The sequence below is a fragment of the Neolamprologus brichardi genome, chromosome 22 (assembly GCF_056152115.1).
Source record: "Neolamprologus brichardi isolate AB-2024 chromosome 22, ASM5615211v1, whole genome shotgun sequence".
Taxonomy (NCBI): domain Eukaryota; kingdom Metazoa; phylum Chordata; class Actinopteri; order Cichliformes; family Cichlidae; genus Neolamprologus; species Neolamprologus brichardi.
In genome coordinates, this window is record NC_142124.1 from 14,498,962 (window position 1) to 14,519,349 (window position 20,388).

The window sequence follows — 20,388 nt, forward strand, 5'->3', positions numbered from 1 at the left end:
CGTTTTTATCGTTAACTTGGTTTTCCTGGGTCTTTTCACGTGTGTTATGAATAAATCTTCTTTTTTCGGTACCAGTACTAGTTTTATTTTGTTGCATTTATCCCCGACACCTTAAAGGCCGGTCCGTGAAAATATTGTCGGGCATAAATCGGTCCGTGACGCAAAAAAGGTTGGGGACCGCTGCACTATAACATCAGTGACTGGTTGTGAGGCCCCATTATGAAGGTTTGACTGTTTTTGCTGTTGACGTCTTGGTGTATTGAAACCCATAAAGTCCATAAAGTCACCTGGAAAGTGTCTACTGAGTCAAGCTGTGTTCATTGTACGATAAAGACCCTACACTGATACAGATAAAACCCCAACAATCAGACCACCATCTATGAACAAACACTTGGCAATGGTGGGAAGGAAAAACCTCCAGCAGAACCATTATATAGTGCTTTTCTACTCACACTTTAACTTAAATTTAAAAGCACTTTATTCTATACACACAAGTTCTTAATCTACCTCACATCCATGGCCTATTTAAAATTGACAGTTATTCTAACACAGGGGTGGTCAATATAAAGCAGAATATGCCAGGCAAAGACTCCAATCAGGCTCACTGGCTGATTCTGAAAAAAAAAATGAAGGAAAAGATAAATTTGGGAATTTTAACTGCATTTTCCTACATTTTCCAACTTTTACAACTGATAAAGACCTCCATTCATAATACAGCAAACATTTTTCTCTTTTTTCATCATCTACTATAGAAGTTGTTGTTTTTTTTTGTTTTTTTTTTAAAGTCAGTTTTCTGTGAATTCACAGAAATGTTGTTTTATAATTGGAAGAAAGTCTTTGAAATGAGCTACCAGAACTTTCTCTAAGTTTACACATTTATTTCTTACAGTTTAAACAGTATTGAAAACAGATTTCTTTCACTTACTACAAAAACATTTCTGTATCATGTGCAAAAATCGAGGTCATGCTGAAACTGCACTTTTTTTCTTCTATTAAGATATCTCGGGGTTTAAATGTGTACTTAAAGTTCTTTAAACTGTCGGAAAGGGGAGTTTTACTGGTCCAGCATTCTTAAGATCGAAGTGGGCTGCATGTGGCCCACAGTGTAAAATGAGACTGACATCCCTGACCTAACACGTATGCTTTTGTAGTGTAGGAGGAAGCTAGAGTACCCAGAGGAAACCCACAGAGAGAACCAGAAAGTGAACAGTCAACCAAGAGACTCAGACCAGTAGTCCAACCACTGCAGCAGTATGCTACCTGCTAGAAGCACTGTCTTGTTCATTTCCCCTTCCCTTTAATCCATTATTCGTTTCATTGGCTTCCCATCTCAAACAGAAGGTTTACGTAAGTGCGTGTCCTCTGTGCTCACAGAGCTGTGTGCCGAATGCTGCAGTCCATTCCCAGTTCACAGTCAGAATATTAAGTGGAAAATTCAGGTAAAATGACCACATTAGATATCAGATAAACCATTTGTGTTCAAGTGACAGAGCCCTCTAATGGGAATGGTCACTATGACAGAAGCAAAGGAAGATTTCAGGTGCTGCAGTCAGAGTCACAAAGTCTGAGTGGGGAGAACATGAAAGCATGGTTGACAAATTTGGGAATTTGCATTGAATAAAGAGTAACGACAAAGACAACCATGAGAGACTTGCTCCATTAAACGGACCTCACCCTGTCTCTGTCATGGTACTGGGTCTGCTTCATTGTTTATTGGATTTTTCTCCATGTTTCCTGTTTTATTTTGAAGGAGTCTTGTGTTCTTTGTTCATTGTATTTAGTTTAACTTCCCCTGTCCCATCATTAGGTTCATGTCAATCAGCTGTTTCCCCCACCAGTTCCCACTTCCCCTGATCACCTCCTGTGTGTATTTAAGTCCTCTGTTTTCTGTATGTCTTTGTCAGGTCTTTGTTATGCACACCACAGTCATAGTAGTTCATGGTTTTTCATAGTTTTCTCTGTTTGCTTATTTTTGTCATATGCCATCAGCCAAAATAAAGACTCACCTTTTGTTTCACCTGCAACTCCTCTCTCAGTGTCTGCTTCTGGGTCCAATCAACAAAACACACCGGCGTACCCCGCTGTGACAGTCTCAGAGATTTTGTTCAAGAGAAGAGGGTGATTGTCCAGTTTGAGGGTAAAAACCCTCATCAGGTACCATCAGCCGTAATAATGTTGATATTCTGAACCAGTCCTAGCTTGTAGCAGGTTAGACAATTTAACATTAACCAAATGACTAAACCTAACTGAAGCTTTGCTATCGCAGCAGTTGCAACATGAGTTGTTTTTCGAACAGTTATTTTATTCATTACTATGATTTTTTGTTTTGGGGTCATTTGTGGAGGAATTTAAATGCAGTAGAGAGTTGGGGTTTGAGCGTTTAAAAGCTTCACTGGAGATCTGCATTTTCTGCTGTTGTAGCTGGTACTAAAAACCAATGAGTAAGATAATTCTCAAATATTAGAAAGTTTTCAAATGCAGCATGGGATTCATTAAGGGTAATGTGATTCCCAGTTTAATATCAGTCCTCGCACAATCAAGGCAGAGACAAATTTCCCAGATTTGGACTGGATTGGTTTTCTGTCGTCATGGATACAAATATTGCAGTATTATTGGTTTTATTGAAACTACAATTTTATCACATTTTTAACCACTATAATTGAATTTGCCACCACAGGGTGGCTTAGAGAAGGCTCCAACTCAAAAAAAGAGGTCAGGAAATGGAAGTGTGTTCTTTTAAACTGTTGAGTTCACCGTATCAGCCTCATAGCAAGTCTGTTCATATGCATCTAAAGACATTTTTATCCATCAGCCGGTTATTTATTTATAGTAATGTATATATATATTTATATATACTCAGCACTGGTTTTGTGCTGAGGCCAATATTCTCATACTTTACTATTTTACTGGTGTCAACACGTATTAAATACACATGGCCTTTTGTTTTGGACTGGGAAACGTAACATGCAGCATGTTACGCTGGTAACAGTGGGTTTCATCGCTCATTAGTACAGCCCATTCTAGAGGCTGCTGGGGCCCCAGGCAAAAATTCACCAGCGTTCATCACCATTATGTTACCAGGCTGACTGCTTATGAAGTGTTAATATTGTAAGTACTAATTTTTACTCTGCCTGCTTGCTATGCTAACACATCAACAATCAGTGCCTTGACTCTGAATTCCAGTTACTTGTGCTAGTCTTGGCTGCACCATGGTCACACTAATGGAAGTTATTCAAATACCCTCCCTCCAAATTTAGTTGCCTGATAACACCATAAGAATCTAGAATCATTCTATATTGACACAAATATGTTATCAGTTACCTAACACTGCAAGTAATTTGGTTTCTTTGCACTAAGGCGGTGACATGCGATGATAAATCTTCTTGGGAAAATAAGGATGTTTTACAATTTTCCCTGTTCACAAATAGGTCAAAGGTCGGTGTCAATTATAGGAGCTGTGGCTTGAAGAAAGCATTGCTCCAGGACACAATCATTCACACTTGAACTTCAGCCTACTGCTTTGCACCTCTTGGCCACTCCAGCAGACGACTTCTGGTCTAAATTTTGACTTCTCCCCTCAACTCTCTTTAGGCTCCGCTCTTTTCCCTAAACAAAACAAAAATGACATAAAATAATTCTTGGAGTGCGGTAGTCATCTTGAGGGTATCAGGTGCTCTGTATGGCCCTACCCTAATGAGCCACATGTGACCAGTTAAAAAGGGAACCATCTGATCTGTCCATTCGCCTCATTACCGCCCAATACATATTAATGTTGAGGGTCACATCTTATACATACAACATACATATTCATAGCACACATGCAGGGCCATATATGTATCAGTGACATGGACATGATGGGCTTACAGATGATTTTCAGTTCCTTTCTTTTATGTTTTGTCATGATGGCCAGGTATCTGCTGGTCTTTGTACTTCTGTTGTATTTTCTTTTGTCAGACTGTGTGCCGCACACATGTTAATGCTCTGAACATGACAAACAGCGTCTGTGGTACTCAGTCATCATTGTATTGCACAGGGTTACACTGATTCAAGCTGCTGGTTTGCAACTCCTTAAACCAGAGCTTGTGCGGTCATAAGATCTGAGCAGCTCAACAGACAAAGAAATGTTGTCGAGATTCCAGAACAAAAAATAGACAGAAATGTATGAAAAAGACAGAGAAATATTACAGATATTTTTCTTTTTTATTCCTTTAATCATCTTGAGACCCCTCAGATCTATCTCTGGACCCCTTGGGGCTGTACTCTGAAGCTACAAAGGCATTTATGAAGACAAGAGTGTTATGGGTAACAGTGGGTCACGAATAAGCCAGTGTGCACAACTCCCAAATTACATAAAAATTGGATCTGAGAGTTAAACAAGCTGATAAATTGAACCAGCTCCCTTGGAGGCAGGCTTGAAGCGGAAAAGCAAAAGCATGTCAGCGTCACACTCACAGTTCTTACAGGTGTACAAGTAACGCACGCACACAACTCTGAACGACTCTGTGCTTGTTTGCATTAGAGGAAGTGTCAGCCTTTAGACAGTGTTCTCCACCGCTATCATCATAGCACAAAACAAGGGAATAGCTTTTGTGAAAAATGTATTCACTTCTCTAGTGGAGTGCCTCAGACTGAGAGACCCCCCGTGACAGAAATGATGCCATCTCTTTAGCTCAAATGCCTGTTATCACGTATTTTTACTTTCCCCCCAAACAAGGATGGATACCAGCCAACTTTAACAAAGGCTTTGATTTTTAAAGAACAAGACCTAACTATACCTAAATGCCTGAAGTAAGCTTTTTCAAAGGTGGTGGTAAATGACCCAAAAAAGTAGATGAAATGATCATTTATTTCATCTAGAAGAAAAAAACGACTGGGAGTAAAGATGTAATCAGATAATGCACATACAGGTACTTTGAAAAGTAATGACAACATATTTGCCATATCTTCATGTGGCCCCTTTACGTTTTGTGATTATTGCCCTTTAATAGTTTAATTCCACAATACCAGCACGATACCAGCAGACCCAGCAGTCTTGCTCAGCATACTATTAGAAAAAGATAATTAAATGCACAACTAGATTTAGGCTAATGCTACAAATTTGTGCTTGTTGAAGCCAACGTCAGTGTCATCCATCACTACCTTTATCTGCTCGCCGTGAGCTGCCTCTCTGCTGCTCCCCTTCCCTCTTTCTTTACATTTAAACCCCATTTGACCTTCCATTTGTCCTCTATAAGACCTGTCTCTATTTATTTTTTCCCTCTCTTGCTCTCTCTCTTTGTTTTTCTGTCTTTCCCCCTCCTTCTGTTTTCTTTCCTCCCTCCTGCGTTGTATCTCTCTCTGTCAGTTTTTGTTTACAAACCCTTTCATCTGGATATTGCTTTATATGTAAAACCCCTCTATTTGAATGGAGTTTTATTTAAAACCCTGTCATTTAAATAGCTCTTTAAAAGACAGAGGAATGGAAAGTCAACAAGGACCCTACAATTGTGTTTTCTGACAGGACTCGCAAACCCGCCGACACACACAGACACACACACATGCACGCACAACGCCTGCCTGTCTACATGCATCCGAGTCTATTATTATGCTAATGAGTCTCCAGTCTCCACATGTCCCTACAGCCTCTGCACACACACACACACACACACATATTTCGCTGAACTCAGCAGTATAGCTGCACTCGTGGCTAGTAGGGAAAATAACGAGGAATGGACAATTTCACCATCACAAAAACAGATGGGACAAAATGGGCAGTGTGTGTCACTGATCAGCACAGAAAGACAGAGAGAAATACATTTACTCGTCCGCTGACACATATGTACTGAATACTTTCTTTTCCTTGGATCGTCTTGCTTTCTATGAATCTGGAACTTTCTCTCCAGTGATGAAGCATTTTATAAAAGAGAAAGATAAAATGCTCAACAAGTAGGAGGCTGTGCACCTGACAGTATGCTGACAATATGGCTCTACTATCAGCAAGTGCAGCTATTTGTTACTGTGTATTACGAGTCCAGAAATGCTGGGACGCTGTAGATAAAGTGGGAATAAAAACAGCGTGCAACAGTTTGCAAATTTCTAAAACCAATATTTTATTCACCATAGAACTTTGAAAACTTACTGATCAAAATTGAATTTGAAAGTAGAATAAAGAAGAAGGGCCCTTTATTGTCATTGCACATGTACAAGAAAAGTGTGGGTGCTCCACACCAACTGTGCAGGAATAAAATATAGATAGTAAGACATGCATCTCAAAAAAAGTTTGGATGGGGCCATGTTTAACACAGCAATTTCTCCAGATGCTCATAATCTTTTGATGACATTATGTACTGTAGATGACATTCTACAGTACATAATAATAAATTCAAGGTCTTTGCAATTTTTCCTTGAAAAACATTATTCTGAAATTGTAGTTGCAGTTTTATGTTCCAGTTGTTTAACCCCTCTCCATCTTTACTTCTGAGAAACTCCCAGTCATCTTTAATACCCAGTCATGTTATTCACCTGCTGCCAGTTAACCTAATACGCCAAATGTTCATCCATTTGCTTATTTTTAGCACCACTTATTTTTCTAGCATTTTCTTGTCCCTGTCCCCAAAAACTAAAACTAAAACTAAAAATTAAAATTAAATGTTATATGTTCTCAGTTTAAACATTTACTATGTTTTCTATGTTTGATTATGAACAAAATATGAATTTATTATAATTGCAAATGTTTGCATTTTGCCCTTATATTTTACCCAGCGTTCCAAAACGAATATAATATTGAAGAAGTTTAAAATTATACTGGTGAGTAGTACAGCCCACCCAATTTGTTTAAACCTATTCTGAAGAATATAACTTTACTCACTTGCTCCTGCTGATAAATTAAGGAAGCTACTGCTATACTTCAGACTTGCCAGGCGTATCGTTGGAGTCATGAGAAAGCGCTCTGGCAAGTTCTGAGGTTTTCTCATCAATGTACTGAGAAGAGATTGATGAGAAAATGTCATATTATAAAATGTTTTCTCAATCCTCAGTTTTGAGGTCTGAGAAGTTGTTTGCTTAAACTGAAAGTGAGCAGCAGCAGTCTCTCGTGTTTTATTAACCCATCCATCCACCCAACCTCCTCTCTGTGCAGGCTCTATACTGCTGTATTACATTGTTAGCTGATTTACACATTTTCGCACAAATGACAGGTCATCATTTCTATGGCTGCTAGAGGGCTTTGTCACTTGAGGATAAATATGCATCATTTTAGGAGCATTTGCTGAAACAAACAAAGGGCTTGTCACAGAGTGACTGCTGGAAATGCTTCATGTAAGACAGTTTGTACATACAGTGTGTGTGTGTGTGTGTGTGTGGGGGGGGGGGGGCAGAATACAATAAAACAATGAGATGGAAACTAAAAGAGGCTGAGAGCTGCACAAGAAGATGGGTGATGAGTCTCACTTGATTCAGTGCAACATCAATAGGTTCGTTTTTTTTACTAAAAATGTGATTTATTTAAGAAATTCTTCATACTTTCAGAGCCTCGGATTACATAGTCAGACACATGCTATTACTCTTTGTATTTAATGTTGTAAAATCTTAAATATGAACAAGAAACCTCTTTTATGCAACGCATAGATCCTGAGGCCACTGATGAATATGCTGCTGCACTTTGATCCACACATATTTACACATACTGTACTGTGTTTTAAAATAGACACGCTCTTTCACACCCACAGGACATGCCCTCTCTGTCTCCTTTAAACATTTATCAATGAAGTTTAAAAATAGGTTAACTCCAAGGACCTCACCAAAGAGAACTTACATAAATGCACACGTCACTGAATTACATCATACGCCATCATCTCTCCTGCCAGCCTGCCTGCTTCTGTATGAATGGGGAAGGGCTTTGCATGACAATGTGTATATATGCAAGTCTGTTGCTGCCTGGTAGCTGGAGGGAAAAGTCTGTTTACATGATATAAAAAAAAGGTGGTCTCCGTCTATTTCTCTGTCTCTCTGAAAGACCATTCAGTAAAAACACCTTCACCTCCGCTGCATTAAACAAACTCATTGGCTAATGCTGACTATGGATTTATGCGCCTAGGATCTGATTGGTCAAGAGGAGCGCTGATTTGCATAAGAGGAGCTTGATTGGTTGATCGCAGCGTAAAAGCGTTGACCTGTGTGCGGGGCTACATTAGAAGTTGGCGTTGAGCGGTTGGTTTGATGGTTTTCGATCCCTAGGAAGGACTACAAATCAGGCGGGCACACAAAGGTTTCCCCTTAAAGCAACAGTTACTGAACTTTTTATAACATAACATTTTTATACGTCATGAGCTTAGCATGCAAAAGCAAAAGATTATCTATAGAAACAACACAGTGTAACAGATTAAAAAGAAAACCTTCCTGTCTACGTAGACGCAATCTTTGCTTTCCAGTTTATGGACTAATCCACCCATTCGTGCATCCATCCAAATATCTTTCACTGTCATAATCAGAGTGTGAGAGCGGGCAAGCACAAGAAACTATCGAAATAAAACCCTCCCCGGCTATCACAGAGCACCGCTGCTGTTGGTCCAACAAGACAAGATGCTCTTTTTTTTCTCTTTTTCTTCTCCTGATGAATAAAATTTAGCTCCAGGACCCCCCGACCCCCCCACTCCCCCACCCCAACCGCCCCTGGCCCCTCCTTCTCGCGCCCTATAAAGCCGCAACAGCTGATCCCGTGCGCTACAGAGAGCCGCAGCTCCGCACGCGCGAGGAGCGGAGAGAAGAGAGAGAGAGAGAGAGAGAGAGAGAGACAGGAGGAAAGAGAGAGGGGAGAGAGTGAAACGAAGAGTTAGCGACCGGAGAAGAGCTGTTCTGGTCTTCCAGCCGCAGTTTTTAAAAACAAATCTGAGCAATATTTTATTTTTTATTTATTTATTTTAAATGAACTGTGATGACGTTTTGGCTGAGTTTGTGATATTCGAGCTGGGGTTTGAAGTCCTGCGAAGGTCTCGAGAGGTTTCTTGGACTAAACTGTCCCGACCTTTAACCAAGCGCTGCAACTCTGCTGCCATACTCCTTCCCGCTTCTTTGAGCGGCACCCAAATGTTTGTTTATTTGTTTGGGGTGGTTTTTTGGTCAAAAATCGTCAAGTCGTTGACTCACCTGTGTTTGGATTGCTACTTTTGAGCAGACAGACCCCTTAAAACTGCTCGTTTCGCCTTTCTGTTCCTCTCCTTTCCCTCTGGAGCTGAAGGGGCAACAGCGGTTTGGCTGTGGCACGCGGTGTAAAACAAAAAAAAAAACAAAAAAAAAAAGAGGGGGGGAAGAGTCTCGCGACGGGAGGAGCTGTCCGGTGCTGAAAGCACGAGCCTGGACGTTAGGAAGTGTTTGTTGGGAGCTGTCCGCGTGCTGAAGACCAGCGGTTTGTTAGAACGAGACCATAATCTTTCTTTTAGAAGCAACGGATTTAAGCACGGCACGAGGGACGTTTTTAACGGAGCAGCCATACAGAAACTGACTTATATTCTTTTATTTTTGAGCCTTTAGGACTCCACAGGTCTTCCAGTGGCAAGTTAACGGGATGAAAACAGATCGCTTTCTCCATGAGATCCAGCTATTACTTGCAGACATAGCCTGTATTTGACAAACCACCGCAAAATAAATAATAATAATACATTAATATTATGTGTGGTAAACATGCAGAAGCACACGAGGAGAGCTCGGTTTCTTTGATCTTTAAAAGCCATGTCTCCACTTTTCCAAGCTGTTTGACGGAAGGGAGCAAGCGTAGCTTTAGTGGCTGAATTAAAATAAATAAATAAAATTACACGGTTAAAATAAAAATCAGCTGATAGGTTGTGAGTTTAGACTGAAGTGGGATAGAAAAGCGTGTGTTTGTCGTGCAAGTGTAGGAGCCATCATGCCTCGGTCTTTCTTAGTGAAGAAAGTCAAGCTGGACGACTATTCGGCTGCCGAGCTGGAGAGCTCGTATGGTCACAGCCGAAGAGAAGAGCTCAGTCTGCGATTCCATCATCATGACAAAGGTTAGTCACACACCTACACACACAAACACACCCGAGCACACACACACACACGCGTGCGGAGACAGGCGCCCATTTAAAGCCTGCCATGCATCCCTCTGAGAATGTTTTCATCCCCAGATTTAAAGCATTAGTCATGACTGTTTCAGAAGGAAGAGGAGAAGGGAATTACAGGGTCAAACTTCGGTCATAGCCCCCCCCCCAAATATACCATTTCCAACACTAATTATACTCGGTGAAATGCTCTGGTTCCATGAAATAGTCTTATGTAGAGAAACAAATTAGAGGAAACCTACACTCTCAGTCTGATAAGAACCTCTTGAGACTTGGGGCAATAAAAGAGACGGTTTAATAATAATACAAAATAGGTAATATAAGGGAGTAAGTGTGCGATGCACATTGGATCTGACTGCAGTCAGGTCGGAGGTTAAGAGCTTTCTATATAGGAACCTCATGAGGTTGAATTGCTCTGTATTATTTATGGTTTTTAATGCTCAAGTAAAGGAAGTCACATCTGGAATAAAAGATAATTTAAAGAAAACAGGAGAGAATGCTTAATGGAATTTCAGGTTTGCTTTGCACTCCCTCTACAACCTGTTATAGTTTTTAAATGTACCTGTAGGATTTCGCATCTCCCCCTGCCTTTACTCTTACACAAAGCATTAAAACACACACATCCAGCTCTGAACAGTTGCTGACATTAACATGTTAGTGCAGAAAAATACATTTTTCCCGAAGGAGCATACAAAGACTGTGGCGGAAGCAACAGGGAGCCAGTGAGCGCAGGATCATTGCAGAAAACCATGCTAAATGATTATGTTAATGCATTATGTCAGCAGCACACATACATTGGGATACACCGTTGTTCTGTTGCCAATTATATTATTCAAATCAGCCTTCTCTCCAGCACCTGTGAGTCACCTTCAAAGATTTCTGCAATCATGCCCAGCTACACTGGCTGCCAATGGTTCCCACGCACTGTATAATTTGGGGTACACGGGGAAAATACGATACAAAGTCAATGAAAAGGGCAGTATTTGGGTCAAATATTCAGTGGAAAAGTGTGGAAATCTTTTACAAAAGGAATACTTACCTAGCATTTCTACTCAGAAGTCATGCATTTGCTTTGGTCTGATAATCTCGGAAGCAAAACCACCGAAAACATGCCATATGCACAGAGATGGGAGCTTTTATCTATGTCAATATGCCCTTGACAGTAAAGATATGATACTGGATAAAATTACTATATGCTATGTAAATGGGTCACAAATCCCCACAGTAAAATTGCTATGTGTTTTTTGCTTCATTTATCCCCCTTTGGCCCCCTTTAGCTTATTGTTATGATTTATGTTTTGAGAGTCATTGTTCAGCATCCAGTAATGTAAAGCAAATAAAGTGGCAGATTTTGCTAGAAAAACACATAACACCCTTATAGGTCAATAATTTGCCTGGGTTGTGTGTCTGCTTGATTCTGCCCTCTAGTGGCCAAAAAAGAATGACTACAGCTTTAAAGAGCTAAAAAAAAAATTCACCGTCACTGCATGGGGACAAGCGTGTAATAGAGTTAGTGCAGCCTGCTGGTTTTCGCATTGTGCCAAGGTCAAATGTAAGATGAAGAGATCCCAAGCGTTCTGATGATCTGAAACCAGAAACATGCAGCAGAGGCAGCAGCAGTAGCATTGTGGCAAGCATGTACAGACTAGGGAAGCTATCCCTTGTTATAAATATAACAACAGTTTGACTGAAGCAAATGCAGCTTGTTGCACACACACACACACACACACCCACACACACACACACACACACACACACACACACACACACACACGCACTCTGCTGTTTCTGTCAACTCGGCACATTTCCCAGGCAGCTTGCACAGCTGAGTGCACAGCATTACCCACACACATACACACACAGACAGGAAGCAGTCAGTGACCTACAAGTGTCCAAAGCACACAAGTGTGCGTCAGTTACTGCTGGTTTGGATCAAAAATTAAATTGTAGCTTGCAGCCTTTCTCTCTCTCCATTTCTTTTTCTTTCCATTCCTAATTCTCGGTATTTCAAAGACACATGAAAGTGGGATGGCTCTAGTTTGGCAGAGTATTTAATCTTTAATAAGCATTTAGAACAGCTATCAGCTCTAATGCTGCTAAAGTACTTTGAAATGAATACGGAGTTGACACAGCGAGACAGATACTCAGACAGAGAGAGACAAAAAAACAAATAGAGACAGTACACTGATGCCGAGATGCGCAGCAACAGCAACAGTCACAGTCAGAGCGCTTTAAATGAAAAGGGATGAAAGGGAATGGTCATGTTTAATTGGCAGGGATCGTGCAAAAAGGTTCTGTGTGAGAAAAAAGTATCCTAGAACCAGACAGCGAGCTTGTTTTTGTTTCTGCCTGTCAGTCACATATGCATGGCTCAGTCTGGCTGTTAGTACAGGTGAAGGAGAGGTGATATGGTACTCACAGAATAGTCAAAGATAATGTAGATAATGGATAGGGTTATTTTGCTCACTTGAAAAGACTTCTTTTTCAGTCTCTCCCTCCCAAACTTTCTTTCCTTGGACGCAGGACCAAAGATTTCTGCTAATTAGTCATAGATCATATAGTTCCCTACATCACCAGCAAGACAATTTACCCTTTGTGGTGGCCAAGAAATAATTAGTTATACGATGCATTGAGATAACAGTTACTGAACACCATCTTTTTGTCCCCAGAAAGATGAACCCTTTTCATCATAGACTCTAAATTGGCTTTCCATGTCTTGCTTATCCACAGGTCACGACCATGTATTAGTATGCTGTTTCAGAAAATCTGACGGTATCATCATTTTTAGCTAAATCTTAGACAGCATTTCGGGCAGTAAGAGTTTGGAATTTGGTGCCATCTTTGCTAACGCAACGTTGATCAGAGCAGCGCTTCTCAAACTTCTTCTGCCACAGCCCCTATCAGAAGAAGAAGTCTGTGTAAAAACCCCACAAACCATTCTCAAAGCAATCATTAACAACTGAAAGTGTAAATTTTAGTGGAATAAAGGTCAGCAAGATAGCATCAACAAAACTTAGCAGGCTGTGAAGTCAGTCCCGGCAGATCAGCTGATCTCAGTGCCAGCACACATTAACTGATGACGAAACTCTGCTCTACCACACATACAGCTGGTTATCCCACACAGGTTGTTATTTAACCCTCTGAGGTCTAAGGCAAAACTGACCTTCTGGAAAAATATCTAAAGTGTTTCTGATGCGCATCAGTTATATTGATTATTTACATTGTTCCCTGATTGCCAGCACTTGGGAGAATGTGTTCTTCAAGGCCCTTTGCCGATGATACTTTAGACCTCAGTTGTGGCACATCTGCAAGCCACTTTGAAACCCACCGTCAAATTTAATTCTTATCACATCTGTTGTCACTGACACTTGCTCTGTTCTGTATGCTGCTGTCTTGCTGCTGCTCTCCCCACCTCCATCTTTCCATATTTGCACATGGAAGTGCGGTGAGGTCCCAGAACAGAGCTGTGCTGCCAAATATAAATTACTACAGATGGAGATATCAATCTTCTTTTGACTATAGTGGACCTTAATTTACTTTAGTTTCACATATTGCACTTTTCCCCACCTGCAGTGGCTCCATGCCCACCGGTGTGGCATGTGCCACTGGTGAGTCAGGGCAAGGTTAGAGAAGGGAGGGAAGCAGATGTAGGTGGTTTATCTGCAGCAGCTTGCAAGGCTATACCACCTCCAGTGCAGCTGCTGAGTATCCACTATAGTCCAGGACTGTAGCAGGACTGGAAACTGTCAGTTTGAGTGATTACGACTCTCTACAACATCTCCAAGACTCCAGCTGCTCTTAGTCAACATACCTGGTTATAAGGGTCCAAACTGAGCACTTGGTCATGTTTCAAAACTTTACTCATGCTCTATAAAACAAGGCACACACACACACGGGCACCCACACAAACACAGTACTTCCTTCCAGAGTGCAATGATTGAATATTTATGATTCATGATTTTCTCTCTCCACTCCACACCTCTTCTCCCCCCCCTCTCGCTTTCCCTCTATTTTCTCTCTCTATTACTCGGTCTTAATTAAATTCGAAAATGTTAAATTAGCATGAGCGCTGTGTACAGGACTGCCAAACCACCCAACCACCATCACCACATTTAACGTAGCATTACTTTCTCCCTGCTAGGTTTTTCTTTCTTCCTCCCTCCCTCCCTCTCTTCCTCACCTTAATATGACTCCCCTTTCTCTACCCTTCTACCCTCTGTCTGTTGTTCTCATCACATTATCGACCAACATCTGAGCCTTTCTCAGAACTGCATCATGAAATTATATTACCAGCAATAGTATCTCCTCTGCTGTCTGTGTCTTAATGCTCACAGAGTGCTAATTGAAATGGAGAGCTATTGATCGGCATAAATCCACAGGAGTTGCGGCCATGGGTTATTAGCTACCAGTCTCTCCTTGTGTCTGTTACAGTTTAGCCTGTTGAGTGCCAATAATAGAAATAATGAAGCAGCTGGCATCATAACGCGGCATCAAATAATTCACCAGATTTGTCAGGGATTGTGCACAAATATGCAGGTTGCTTTGGAATTTGTGAGTCTCGGTGAATTGTACTTCCCGTTTTTCCTCAAGACGGAGACTGTCAGTGTCACTGCGCCCACTGAGTAATGCACTGGACCCCCCCCCCCCCCCCCCCCACACACACACACACACCCAGCTGCTGTAATAGAGATGCTCTTTGTACAGCAGTTGAGGTTTTGACAGCCCTGAGGTGTGACTGTGTGCAGCTTCAGACCTGTCAGAAAAGGTGCAGCTGATGAGGAGCAAGTGTGCTCACTGAGCCCTCCAATGAAAAATAAAGATTTCCCACTGAGGGGAAAGTGTCTCCTCCTTGCTTGTAAGGACTGAGAAGCATTTTACTGCTACTATGAATACCACAACTGTCTCCTTCTCTTTTCCTTCATTTGCTTTGCATCACCTCCAAAAACCGACGTGAAGGTATTTCTTTCGAATCGACTTGGAAACCCTTTGGTCTTTTATGGATACTGGGCATAATGGGAGTGCAGAACACATGGCGAATGTGGTTCATGTGATCCTTATTGTGGTATGATTGATATTTAGAAACCAGAGATGCCAGGGTGTGATCAGTAATGTAATGTAGTCTGGAGACAAAATGTTAATAATGAATGAACTTTGATAAACGAGTGTGATTGAGGCCTGCCGTTATATACAATACAAGTTAAAAAAAAATTATTTTCTTAGTAGTGATAGGTTCTACAGAGCCCTCAGGGTATGGAGTAGTATAGTAACGAGTGCTATAATAGATACTCGATCTTTATCTTGTATTTCTAGCGCTCAGGTGCTTTCTTTTTATAACTAATTGCAACAACCTGGTGGATAGTTGGACGAACTTGGCACTTAATATTAATCTCTTCCGTTTTTGTGTTCTGCACTTTTGACCTAAAAGGTGCAGAATGATTAACATTTGAAGCAACATAATACGCAGTCATACATTTGGGAAAAAGTTTTGTATGAGAAAATATTTTCTAGTTACTCAAAAAAGAGAACTATTTTCCTTTTACCAATCTCAGATGTGTCACTCTAGAATAAAAGAAGAAATGTTAGCTGGCTGCCTCTTTTGGTTCATGGATTAAAACAGTAGAAGGAGAAAAATAGTTCCTATGTAATGCAATGTTTGTTAGACGAGTCAGGTTCTGGAAAGAATCATTAATCATCATCAGAATCAGAATACTTTATTAATCCCAAAGGAAATTATGTGGTCAAAGTTGCTCCAAGACAATGAGAACAGTATGATGTTGTCCAAGAGGAAGCAGACGGTTTTACTGTCAGTGTCTCAAACTGGAAAACTCACACTCAAGTCATTTGTGTGGATAAGCAACACTAAAGTGCAGAAAAAGCTTTATTTTAATTTTGTGGTGAACTGCCCCTTTAGGTTTTGTTAGAGACAGGTTTGCCAGCACTCAAATATCCCTTTTGACTCTGTTCTAGCTTTGTAGCAGTCACTCGTGTAGATTTCCAAGCCAATCAATCCTCCTGCCACAATGACTTACCTCTTTCTTTGTCTCTTCAGGCTACGTCAGTGATTATCTGAGTCCTAATCCGTACGACGATGTGGTTGGAAGCGATTCATCAGTCATCTCTAAAGTACCCTCCCCGAGCCACTCATCGGTCATCTATGGCCGCATCAACAACACATATTCTGGCATCCATGGTGATATCCATGGCGATTCGGACCAGCCTGACAGTCCCCGGTCCGAGGTTTCGTCCTCAGCCGGGGGATACATCAACGGCGACACAGCTGTGAGTGAAGGATACAGCGTGGATGCGTTTTTCATCATGGACGGACGATCACGAAGGAAAACCACGGGAACCCTGAGGGGAACTGCCCAGAGGCACACCTGCAGTGAGTGTGGTAAAACCTACGCCACATCCTCCAACCTGAGCCGGCACAAGCAGACGCACAGGAGCATAGACAGCAAGATGGCTAAGAAGTGCCCCACATGTGGGAAAGTGTACGTCTCCATGCCAGCCATGGCTATGCACCTCCTGACCCACGACCTCAAGCACAAGTGCGACGTGTGCGGCAAAGCGTTCAGCCGGCCGTGGCTGCTGCAGGGCCACATGCGCTCGCACACGGGGGAGAAGCCGTTTGGGTGTGCGCACTGTGGCAAAGCGTTTGCTGACCGGTCTAACCTCCGTGCTCACATGCAGACACACTCAGCCTTCAAGCACTATAAGTGCAAACGATGCAACAAGACGTTTGCACTCAAGAGTTACCTGAACAAGCACTATGAGTCGGCGTGCTTCAAGGGGGCGTTCTCCCCTCTGAGCTCCCTGGGAGAATGACTGGGGTGGTTTTAATTTGTTTACATGCAATTTTCCTGGCCTCATTCCCTACTTTTATTTCTTTCCCCCAAAAAGCAGAATCTGAGTGTTACAAGGTAGGAGTGTTTTCTCTGCAAGAATCACGAGGTATATGACAAAAATAGATTGAAGGCATCCGTTCCTATCAAGAACCCTCCAATCTCTCCTTTGTTTTATCTTCCCTCATCTGAGAGTGGAGTGAAAAGTTTTCAATGCCTAATTTAGACTGTCACCTGCGTCGATAAGTTACTTCCCGTTGAGGCTTTTTGAAATATCTGTGAAGATAAATAAAGCACAGCACATCTAGCTCATCATTTTTGAAGATACCTAGATCTATTTATGTCCATATCTACCCTCAGCATTCTGTTATTTTTTTTGTTTTCCCAATCCACGAGGAAATGACACTAAAGCACAACTCATCTCCAATCTCCAAGCATGAATCACATCATCGGTTTTCTTCCAGTGAGATTCAATGAGCTTTCAAGTTTTATGCGTTTCTAAAAACAGACCTTCATAATCTAAGGATACATGTGGTGTCCTGCTTTTACTGAGACCGACCTTGGACTGAGCTTACAAAGATAAAGCATCAAAACAAGGAAAGCACACAGCGTTTCTCCTGTGCAAGTAAACAAGATACTTGTAATGATATTTATTTATACAACTGGACACCCGCAGTATGCAGTGTCTGTATACATGGCTTCTGACATTACCACAATGAACTGTGAAGAAAAGACACACCTGTCACAATGTGGTAGTACAGGCAGTACACCTGTGTGGTGAGAAATGACGTATTTTTAAAACCGTGGACAAAAGAGTTCTTTTCTTTACTTCTAAGTAATGTTGGGATATGCGCTTACTTAACCGCAAATAGTGGACCGTTATGAGTTCCAGTTCAGGATCAGATGGCTAAAAACTCCCACTGAGCCACCAGGGTATTCCTTAACAGTTTTGCTATAACCTAAATCTGATGTTATTATTATTATTATTTTTAATTTGTCAGTGTTGGATGGGGATTGAGACATTAAAAATGTCCTGGATTTCCTCAAAAGGTCAAACCTTTTTCCAGTGTTGTATTATAGTTTAGTTGCATCAAGAAGCACAGCATTCATCTTTGAGGTTTTGATCTTTTTTTAAAAAAATGTGTCTATTTATGATTTATGTATTTATGCATTTATTTACATATGCATTTACATTTGTATTGATTTGCACTTTACTTTTTTTTAGCCTTTGTTACAAATATGCCAAAGCATTTGACACTTTCTAATTAATGAATATCTTTTTACTTTTGTCAGCCACTTTAATTATTTAAACTAATGCATGCAAAAAAAAAAAGAGAGGAAAAAAATCATAGCCTAATAATGGAATCTATGCCAATTTTATGAATCTTTTTTGGATATTTTTCCAAACCTCTTAGATAACAGGCAAAACCGAACAAATTTCTGTCTTGGGCAATATTTCGTTGATATCCGATAGAGCAATAATGCATGATATTTTTGAAGACACGTGAGTCATAACTGCTTGTAACATCTTGATTTTTTTTTTTTCAAATGCCACTATTCTATGTAGTTACGAGAAATGACATTTCAGGGAGTTAGCGAACCAAGTTAGTGTTAAATAATGGCGGGTTGGGTTTAGAGCTCTAAATTTACAGGGACTGTGACGCCGCTGTGACAGCCGGTCAGAAAGACCAAATTGGAGTGAGCAGGGAGTCTGTTTTTCAAACTCAGCTGCTTTGGTACACAGTGTGGAAAACGTTGCCTCCTAGTTACAATTTTATATTGGTATCATTATAATCTTATAGACAGTTGTGTCTGTATGAGTATTAGCAGCTGCTGGGGCTTCCAGGGGTTCACACAGGTGGTTCTACTCCTTTAGACAGAGGGCTCTGGGTTGGGTCGGGATGGGTCTTTTTGTACATGGTTTATGCACTGCCTGCCTCGTATTATTATTCTAAAATATTGTAGAGAGTAGAAGGTACTGCTGTAGACCTCTGGTGCTGAAACATGGACGAAACGCAAACCCTGAACAGTTAAAACTGTGGCCACTCTTCTGCCTTGGTAGCATATTAGAATTGTTTAAGATGTGAAACAACAGCTGTGCTGCTGAACCGGCTTCTCTTTGATCCTCACTAGTCCTTGAACACAGCCAGAGTTTCTTCCTATAAGTTGGTCACAATTATTGTGCTCTCTTCTCAGTATTTCTTTTTAAATCCAATCAGAAGATCAGTTTTGCTCGAGGGCTTTACATGAAAACACAAAACTCCATTTGAAGACTCAAAGGCTCTTCCTGATTTCAGGTTGTTTTTCTTTTCATCATCTTTGGCTGTTGTGAATTTAATGTGGCAGTTCTCGATGTGATTCAGACTTTTGTTGAGAACGAAGAGGAGACATTTGGTCAATATTTCAGCACCAGAGTGCATCGCCGAACACTTAGATTCTACTATGAACTACTGTAGCCTACTATAGCCACAAGCTAGTTTACCTATTCTTATATAAAAGCACTTCCTCTTATGAATTATAACCTAAAACCTTTTCTTTCAAAGATAGTAGCACAATGAAAGAGTTTAGATTCAGGTAGACGATGCCTTGTATGTAGAAATAACCTCTTTCTCATTTTTCTACTACAATGATTCAAAGATAGAAACGGCAACAAATATGCTGATGTAACACAGGCTGTTGTCCTACACCACAAAATACTGTTAAAAATGACACTTTCAGTATGTGTTGTGTCATTTTTCTTAATATATTTGTGAACGCAACTACACCACACCTTTTTTAGAGTAAATAAAAACCTAACTATTTTGCAGCAAGAGGCCTTGTAAATAAGCACTGATGTGACTTTGGAGTCTGATTATTTCTACAGAACTGTAACGAGTGATGATGATGATGATGATGATGATGATGTTGGCAGTGATGATGATAATGATGAAGGGGAGAATGATGAATTCTTTTGGAGCTTCCTGCTTTGTTTTGAGTTCTTCCTCTGAGGTTTTTTTTGGAGACCTCAAATGGCCGGTTTGAAACCATGTAAAGCACAAAGACAACACTGGGCATTTTGTTTCACTTCCTAAATAAAAAAATACTTTAAAAACAATTTTGTTTGTTTTCTCCTTTTCCCCCCGCATAACACAGGTGTAAATGTTAAGTAATGATCATTATGATAGCCTTTAGTCATCATGCCATTAGGCTGAATCAAACATAAAAACACTGGAACTTCATTAGGTACACCTGCTCAACTATTTAACCCAAATGTCTAATCAGCCGATCACATGACAACAACTCAGTGCATTTAGGCATCTCAAGACAACTAATTGAAGTTCAAACTGGGATCCTAATGGGGAATAAATGTAATTTAAGTGACTTTGTTTTGGTATCAGATGACTATTTCACAAACTTCTGATTTACTTTCCCACACATCAGTTTACACAGAATAAGAGAAAAAGAAAAAACATCCGATGAGCAACAGTTCTGTTTACTGTTAAAAAAAAAAC

The 20,388-nt window shown here is 40.7% G+C and overlaps 1 protein-coding gene across 1 annotated transcript; it reads left to right on the forward strand.

Annotated features, from left to right (window-relative positions):
• Positions 1-8,717: 8,717 nt before the first annotated feature.
• Positions 8,718-19,981, forward strand: scrt1a (scratch family zinc finger 1a). Its single transcript, XM_006787931.3, has 2 exons — positions 8,718-10,004; positions 16,105-19,981. Exons 1-2 carry the CDS (start codon positions 9,881-9,883, stop codon positions 16,878-16,880), a joined length of 900 nt encoding a protein of 299 aa, XP_006787994.1. The 5' UTR covers positions 8,718-9,880; the 3' UTR covers positions 16,881-19,981.
• The last annotated feature ends 407 nt before the right edge of the window (positions 19,982-20,388 follow it).